We start from the raw sequence: 9454 nt of genomic DNA on the forward strand, positions 1-9454 counted from the left end.
TTTTTTAGTTTTCAAGGAAATTTTATAAAAAACGTGATTCTATGGTGACATTGTATTTATTTTGTTCATTCATTTATTCAATCCAAACGTACAGAAAACTTCATCCGTTGACTTACACATACATATGTCAGTGTTTGGCCCCTTGGATAATATGCTCCCAGATAATCCAAACGCAATATTTTAACTCAGTCTCTATCACGGAATTCATGGAATATTCTGCTAATTAGCTGGGTGTGCGCATTTGTACAAAAGTAAGCAATTGCATGAAAATAAAGCCGCTAGAGAAACAAAGTAGAGTTTTGCAAATTGTTTTACGAATAAAAACATTTTGCAAATTAAATTAATTAACTGCGCATAATTGGAAATATTTACAAGTGGCATTGCGTGATTACTTAAAATATTTGAACATACAGCTTTATATGCAAAATTACCATTAAACACAACAACACAAATTTGGTGTTTTTTGGGAAAATTGCGCTATTTTCGGTGTTTTGGTGCTTTTTTAAATAAAAAAAAACTTGGCAATACTGATCACTAGATGTCCATTTCTTTATAAAAAACAATTAATTTTTCTAGACTAGAAAATCGACTAGCCAAAGCATTTACATTTTACTGTTGAGATGTCATTAACACAGGTCGATTTTGGTTGAACGACAAAAATCTAATAGAAAATCGACCCGTGTAAAGGCGCCTTAATCCAGCGAGCAATTATCATTAAAGTTAAAATGCCTTAGTTAAAATTAATAAAAAGTTATTTCATTCACAATTGGACAATTGTTACATCGGTGGGCAACGACCCAATTACAGAACTTTGGACAGAGCAATCTTTTTCGATCGGGTTCAAATCGGGCGATTGTAAGGGCCTATTCACGAATTCAAGTGTATTTGCAAAGGTGCTGTAGCTCACCAATGTAACAATCGTGTCGATAAAAACGTAAAATATAATCTATTTGAAGAGTAAATTTGTGGATGCAACAAAACGTAGCAGATTTTCAGTTTAGCGGAGTAGAGGACTAGGCTTCAAATTATTTCGACCAAACGGAACAAATCTACTCCTATCGGAGGAAAGTCCGAACGATGGTATTGTGTATATGAGGAAAATGTACGCTCTTTGTTTGGTGCACAAAGTCAGTATTACCGCAGCCGTACTGCGATGACCATGATGTCGGTGGGGATATAAATAATTTTTTCCCAACTTTTCATACCCTTCCTCCCGTAAACTGTTTTTCCCTTTCTCCAGCCCGCGCTCGCACTTTCGCTGCTGCGCGGGCAAAAAAGTGCCCATGTCTGCATATAACGAAAACCGAAATAATGGATACATGCACAGTTTCGGTTCAAATCCGAAATAATGCATTTGATAAAAAAGAAGTAATGCATATATGCACAGTTTCGTGTGAAAACCGAAATAATGGATACATGCACAGTTTCGGGTCAAATCCGAAATAATGCATTTGATAAAAAAGAAGTAATGCATATATGCACAGTTTCGTGTGAAAACCGAAATAATGCATATAACAGAAACTGAAATAGTGCATATATGCACAATTTCGACTCAAAACCGAAATAAATGAGAAAAAAGCGAAATTATGCATATGCATACTTTCGGCTATAATCGGAAATAATGCATATAAAAAAAAAACGGAGTAATGCATACATGCACAGTTTCGGTTGAAAACCGAAATAATGCATATGAGAAAATACCGAAATTATGCATATGCACACTTTTGTTTTAAACGCGAAATAATGCATATGAAAAAAAACGAAGTAATGCATACATGCACAGTTTCGGTTCAAAACCGAAATAATGCATATCACATAAACCAAAATAAAGCATATATGCACAGTTTCGGGTAAAACCGTCTAATATCAATATATTAATTATATTATTATGATTCCTTGACCCTTAAAATCGTTACTTACACTTGTTCAATTATTTTAAAAAGAATACAAAATTTTTTTTACAAATACCAGTTTCTGAATAAACCACGTGCTCTACAGAAAATCTAGGGTGACCCGAAAATTCTGACTTCAGATTCGGATTCAGCGGGCTCAAAAGCTTTGGAAACCGTGGAGAAACAGCGGGGGATTTTTTGCCTGTTGTACAGTGTAATTAAGGATTTGTAGGATAAAAATTACTAATTACACTTATCTTAGGATTATTTTGCGTAAAATATTTAGTTGTATTCAGTTACCATAAGTCCACAAAAAATTTTTTCAGAAAAAGACAAGAACGGAATTCATTTCGCTGGAACATATTTAGGTCGACGCGTTCGGATTTGCACTTCGTCCTTTTAGACCGGATCTTGATTTCGAATAACTGCGAATTCTGAAAAGTTTTGATGCTTTTTCAATTTCAATTAAATAAATAACTTAAAAATAAAAAAGGAATGCGGTAAATTGTTCTAAGGACACAATCGTTCTCGCCGAAGCCGATTAGAGGGCATTATTGTCCAGTTTCATAGTCCTTCAAGGGATCTCCCGGGAACTTTAAAATTAAAGGATATGCAACTTAGTAATTTTGGGTACCCAGCTTCGATGAAAGCTGTTGGCTCTCAAATACACTTTTCGGCATTCGGTTTCTTATATTTTTAAGTTATTTTTACAGATGAAGAAAAAAGTAGGAAAAAAACTAGCGATTGATCGGGGTTTTTGATAGATCTTTGATAAATAGTATTCAATCGTTACGTAATTTTTACCAAATTAAAGGTCAGACATTGAACATTTCTGTAAATAAAATCCAGAATTACAACTTTACGACTCACCGTGTTTCGTCCTTCGAAAATCAAAATGGAGTACATGCGAGCAAATTATTTTTGCTTTAATTGCTCAAAGATAACTGTAGTTACATATATTTCAAGGAACCAAACTTTGACAAACTTTTCGTAAACAAAAATACCAATATTTAAAAATATTCAACATAAATAACAAAATAGACCGATTTAAAATTTTCTAAAAGAAGGCCCTATTAAAAGCAATTTAGTTAAATTTAGTCTTCAATGATAGAAATGGCCGTCTTCAATGTTCAAGAGGTTTTTTTCTTGAAATATGTCTTCACTAAAACACAATTACCGAAGAAACGGGTAGAACGACTGAAAGCGTGGAGAAAAAAAACGTATCACAACATTGACTGTTTTCAGGTTGACATATGTCAACAGGAAAGCAGCGGAGGAAGTTTTCATGACAACTATTCAATAGATCAGTTATTTAGCTTTAGGAATAGTATCTTTTACTGGACTTTTGCAACAATTGCTAAATTTTACTTTTGACCGGTTTTTTGCATAAATATTGCTATGTGCGACGGCAAGAAATCCGTCCCCGCCGCAATTCTGTACCGTGTCATGCCATTCTTGTGTTCTAATTTTGACAGCGGCTACCTGCCAGCCCTTACCCACTATGCGCTGCAATTCTATTTACCACATTACTCTGCGCTAGCCTTGTTGTTGCAGCTCATATATATACATAAGGGTACATGTAAAAAAGTAGCATTTACATATGCAAATGCATATCGTGTAAGAGCCCTGTTAGCTCTGCCTCTCAGTCGTTCTCGTCAAGTTCAACTAATGGGAGGCCAAAGAAGCTTGCCACTTCGCCTGGATTAGCCCACACAGGGAGGGGCGTTAGGAGATGAGGTTTCGCAGACATACGAAGAGGAGCTTTAAATCATGGGGTGAGTCACCGCTTGAAGAATACGTGTTGGGAACGTTTGGGTCAATCCTGCTCAGATAAGAGTTTACCTGCTAACGTCTGTTAACTCACTGACTTTGAATAGAACTGGGTTTTCGACGCCATCGTTCATAATAACCAACTCCCTAATGCACTTTTCGACAATTTTTACTGACTCATTCGTTGATTTTGCCAATGATTTAATTTGTATTCCTTGGTTTTTACAGACCCAAAAGGCGTTGTGTAACATTGGCGATGTCTCAAGTACAGATGTTTCTGAAGATGAAATGTGTGAAACTAATGCATCCCGACCAGAACAATCATCAGGATCAGATTCTAATACGATGCCTAATGGACTACAAGAATCTACATCCGTATCATCTCAAGTGCCATTGCCTGATATCCCACAAGTCCTGACTGAAAGTAATCGCCGATCTTAAAAATAATCATGTTATGATAAAACTATATAAAAATGAATAATTTTTTAGTAATAGAGGAGGACAAGACTACGCCATGATTTCGTAAACGTAGTATGAATGTGTATAAACAAGCTAAGTATTTGTATGTAGTTCTGAATATGCTCTTGGTGGAATTATTACAATATGATGTATGACGACACCATTTTCGAACCGTCAGTCACACGCGTACGAGTAAATTATATTTTATCAGAAAAATTAAGTAGATTTAGAACAAACTAATGAAATACAAGCAAAACAATTGTCTACTTAATTAATTAATATTTTACTTCCACACTTTTGCTAGTAATTGTAAAGCTTTTCCGATTTGAGGGGCGACCGCTAAAAGAAAAGAAATTTTTCAGATAATGCTTGGACCAGGGATTTATATCTATTTTATTTAATTATTTGTTACAGTCTTGGAACTTAAAAGTACAGATCGATATTTGTAATATATAACAAAGTATGCGTATATGTAAGTTAAAATTTCAATTACAGCTGTTTATGTTTCTAAAACTATCAAATAACCTATATAAATGTATATTGTCTAACTAGTTGGGTAGCTGGCGAGACATAGTCTCCAGTCTACCTTTATATATGTACTATGTGCAGCGGGCGGAAAGACCCTGTTTCCGCTCCGCGTTGCTAACGAGTTGATCGTCATGGTCGGAAAGGCCGAGTTTCCGATCCATGTTCCCGTCGTCATTAATGTGCAAACCCTGACGCTAAATTCCGCTCCGTGTTATGGGCGGGCTGTTGGACATAGGCGGAAAGACAGAGTTTCCGATCCATACTCACAGCGCCTTTCGTGTGCTAGTTCATTTGCTTGGTCGGATGGAAAGGCCTGGTTTCCATTCCGTGCTTTCCTACCTATTAGCCAGAGTTTTAGAGTGATAAAATAGTTGTCTTTTAAAAACAGCATCGACAGGATCGAATCCTATATCACTAGTCCACGGCGGCCGCCTATTAAATATCAACGAAACAATTGAATATAAAACCAAAATACTAAGGATGACCTTGAGTTTTATGGGCATTCGAAGGAGTCTAACTATTAATCGAATAAACATCGCTATTGAGCTTTCCTTAAAGATTTATCGCGTCCACACAACCTGATTTGTAGTCTCTTTTGTAAATACATTTCACTTCATCTGAACAGGTTCAGCATGATCTGCTAGATTATCCGGAAGCCAGTATATTTTTCAGGTTTCATAAATTGTACATTTTAGAAGCAGCGTTGCCACATTGGTATTAAAAAAATATAATTGATGGGATGGGAGTTTCTATTATTTTTAATGGTTCTTAGTCTTTTCAGATGATCCTAAATAGTATATTTTTGGAGTCTTAAAATGTGTAATTATTATGATTAGAAGGGCGTCCCATTGTATTAAAAACACACGCAGGTTTATGGTATAAGTGAAACAATTAATGTATGTACATTAGCGTGGGCCGAAAATTCGCTTTTTTAGAATTTCGCTTGGTAATAGCAAAAATATGGTTCACTATGCTCTAAAAACAATCTGTGTGAAATATGACAATTTTTGGTCAATATCTTAGGCTCGCCCAAGTCCATCAAAGTTCAAGTACTAAAATGGCGACTCACCGATTTATTGCTGTGGTGTCAAATCGGCAACATCATTTCTTTCATGTCAACTTTGGAATAAATAAGTTATCAAATATTCCCAAACTCATAAATTTCGCGTCAACAGTATTTTCCAAAATCGTCTAATTTATACCAAAGACAGGATTGAAAAAATAGTACGCCCCATAGCGAAAGAAAGAATTAATGCCGTTTCTAAATTCCAATTTTTATTAAAAACAATAAAATTATTCCAAATATCGCCTGGAGCAATATTACCGGCAATAAATTTGTTTCCGATGGCGAAACGTTTTCTTATTGCCGGCAACAAAATTTGTTTGGTGGCTTCTGCTTGTTGGCACATCTTGTTACATATGTATGTATGTATGTACATTAGACTGCATATCCAAAAAAAGGTGCTGTTTTTGCGCCGGAACTACAAAATTTATATTTGAAGACTTCCACCAAAATATTTCGGAAAAATATTAAGATTTATGTGCGTGAGCTAAACCGATTTGAAAATTCCTCCAAAAGTGTAGTTTTTTATGAAAAAACATAGTTTCTTAAAGGATTTTTTGATAAAAATCCCCTCGGACGACAAAACAGGTTAAGCGTAAAAAATTTGCATAAAAATATTCAGNTATGTACATTAGACTGCATATCCAAAAAAAGGTGCTGTTTTTGCGCCGGAACTACAAAATTTATATTTGAAGACTTCCACCAAAATATTTCGGAAAAATATTAAGATTTATGTGCGTGAGCATAAAAATATTCACAAAATTTTCAACGGAATGATAGTAATGAGATGTTTGATGCTGTATTTTAACGTCTTTCAAGGATTGGTTTAAGAAAAACTTAAATAACTAGACCAAAACTATATCGATTTAGATTTATGAGGTATCAGTGGAAAGGTATTTTCTCACCCTTTTTTATTTCTTTTCTAAAAACTCGTGTCCCAATTTTTAATTTTATTCAAATATCAACACATCATAATTAAACTTGGAATGACACTCGTTCATACTTTGAATTATATTATGCAAACAAATTTCTTAAACCAATCTTTGAAAAAATATTAGGATTTTGTTGAAAAATTTTTATTAATTAATTTTATGCAATTTTTTTTTTAATTTTAAACTGTTTTGAATTGTGACGTAATTTTTTTACAAAAAATACTTTAAAAAACATATTTTATTCATAAAAAACTCAAGGAGGTATTTTCAAATCGGTCCAGCTCACGTAAATCTAAATCTTAATGTTTTTTCAAATTATTGTTGCTTTTCCACAATAAAAATTTTCATTTAAAACGGCCTCGAGCTCAATATAAATTGTTGAATATAATTGTTATAAAGGCCAAAAAAAAAACAAAAACAAATAACTTAAGGACGAGCACACCTAAAAGTTAAACATTCTAAAAATAGAATTATTAGCAAAAAACCAACAATACCAACAACCACATGATCAAGTGAATTGCAGCGGAATAGCTGCGCTTGATTGTGTTGGCATAACAAAAATGAAAATAGTGGAAAAAAGCAAACGATAATTTACAAGGCGTACTTAGCACGGTGCATAGGCAACTGGCTGAGTCAGTGGGATCGTCGGTTCGAATCCTACTGAAAGAAGTCTGATGAGGAAATGTGGTGATTTCCGAAATAGCTATCACTTCTACCATTTTTTCAAATTATTGTTGCTTTTCCACAATAAAAATTTTCATTTAAAACGGCCTCGAGCTCAATATAAATTGTTGAATATAGTTTTTCCGAAATGTTTTAGTGCAAGTCTTAAAATATAATAGATTTTATAATTCCAAAGGAAAAACAGTATCGACTTTTTTTTTATGGGGAGTGATACAGTCTAATGTACATATGTATACTTATATACTTACATACGATTCAGTTTCTCCAAAACCTCTGAAATTGAGGAGGCCTGGTTTCCATTCCGTGGTTTCCTACCTATTAGCCAGAGTTTTAGAGTGATAAAATAGTTGTCTTTTAAAAACAGCATCGACAGGATCGAATCCTTTATCACTAGTCCACGGCGGCCGCCTATGAAATATCAACGAAACAATTGAATATAAAACCAAAATACTAAGGATGACCTTTAGTTTTATGGGCATTCGAAGGAGTCTAACTATTAATCGAATAAACATCGCTATTGAGCTTTCTTTAAAGATTTATCGCGTCCACACAACCTGATTTGCAGTCTCCTTTGTAAATACATTTCACTTCATCTGAACAGGTTCAGCATGATCTGCTAGATTATCCGGAAGCCAGTATATTTTTCAGGTTTCATAAATTGCACATTTTAGAAGCAGCGTTGCCACATTGGTATTAAAAAAATATAATTGATGGGATGGGAGTTTCTATTATTTTTAATGGTTCTTAGTCTTTTCAGATGATCCTAAATAGTATATTTTTGGAGTCTTAAAATGTGTAATTATTATGATTAGAAGGGCGTCCCATTGTATTAAAAACACACGCAGGTTTATGGTATAAGTGAAACAATTAATGTATCTACATTAGCGTGGGCCGAAAATTCGCTTTTTTAGAATTTCGCTTGGTAATAGCAAAAATATAGTTCACTATGCTCTAAAAACAATCTGTGTGAAATATGACAATTTTTGGTCAATATCTTAGGCTCGCCCAAGTCCATCAAAGTTCAAGTACTAAAATGGCGACTCACCGATTTATTGCTGTGGTGTCAAATTTGCAACATCATTTCTTTCATGTCAACTTTGGAATAAATAAGTTGTCAAATATTCCCAAACTAATAAATTTCGCGTCAACAGTATTTTCCAAAATTGTCTAATTTATACCAAAGACAGGATTGAAAAAAAATAGTAAGCCCCATAGCGAAATATAGAATTAATGCCGTTTCTAAATTCCAATTTTTATTAAAAACAATAAAATTATTCCAAATATCGCCTGGAGCAATATTACCGGCAATAAATTTGTTTCCGATGGCGAAACGTTTTCTTATTGCCGGCAACAAAATTAGTTTGGTGGCTTCTGCTTGTTGGCACATCTTGTTACATATGTATGTATGTATGTACATTAGACTGCATAACCAAAAAAAGGTGCTGTTTTTGCGCCGGAACTACAAAATTTATATTTGAAGACTTCCACCAAAATATTTCGGAAAAATATTAAGATTTATGTGCGTGAGCATAAAAATATTCACAAAATTTTCAACGGAATGATAGTAATGAGATGTTTGATGCTGTATTTTAACGTCTTTCAAGGATTGGTTTAAGAAAAACTTAAATAACTAGACCAAAACTATATCGATTTAGACTTATGAGGTATCAGTGGAAATGTATTTTCTCACCCTTTTTTATTTCTTTTCAAAAAACTCGTGTCCCAATTTTTAATTTTATTCAAATATCAACACATCATAATTAAACTTGGAATGACACTCGTTCATACTTTGAATTATATTATGCAAACAAATTTCTTAAACCAATCTTTGAAAAAATATTAGGATTTTGTTGAAAAATTTTTATTAATTATTTTTATGCAATTTTTTTTTTTAATTTTAAACTGTTTTGAATTGTGACGTAATTTTTTTACAAAAAATACTTTAAAAAACATATTTTATTCAAAAAAACTCAAGGAGGTATTTTCAAATCGGTCCAGCTCACGTAAATATAAATCTTAATGTTTTTTCAAATTATTGTTGCTTTTCCACAATAAAAATTTTCATTTAAAACGGCCTCGAGCTCAATATAAATTGTTGAATATAATTGTTATAAAGGCCAAAAAAA

The 9454-nt window shown here is 33.4% G+C and overlaps 1 protein-coding gene across 1 annotated transcript in view; it reads left to right on the forward strand.

Moving 5' to 3' along the window:
• LOC108367260 (uncharacterized) overlaps window positions 1-4392 on the forward strand; it is a 17939-nt gene extending 13547 nt beyond the window's left edge. The window contains exons 3-4 of the mRNA XM_017621850.1: window positions 3891-4086; window positions 4152-4392. Coding sequence (XP_017477339.1) covers window positions 3891-4086; window positions 4152-4180 — 225 coding nt within the window. The 3' untranslated portion in view covers window positions 4181-4392. The remainder of the gene's footprint in view (window positions 1-3890; window positions 4087-4151) is intronic.
• Window positions 4393-9454: the final 5062 nt, after the last annotated feature.

Source organism: Rhagoletis zephyria, unplaced genomic scaffold (assembly GCF_001687245.7).
Source record: "Rhagoletis zephyria isolate East Lansing unplaced genomic scaffold, Rhagoletis_zephyria_1.1 Rzeph_scaffold_02608, whole genome shotgun sequence".
Classification (NCBI taxonomy): Eukaryota; Metazoa; Arthropoda; class Insecta; order Diptera; family Tephritidae; genus Rhagoletis; species Rhagoletis zephyria.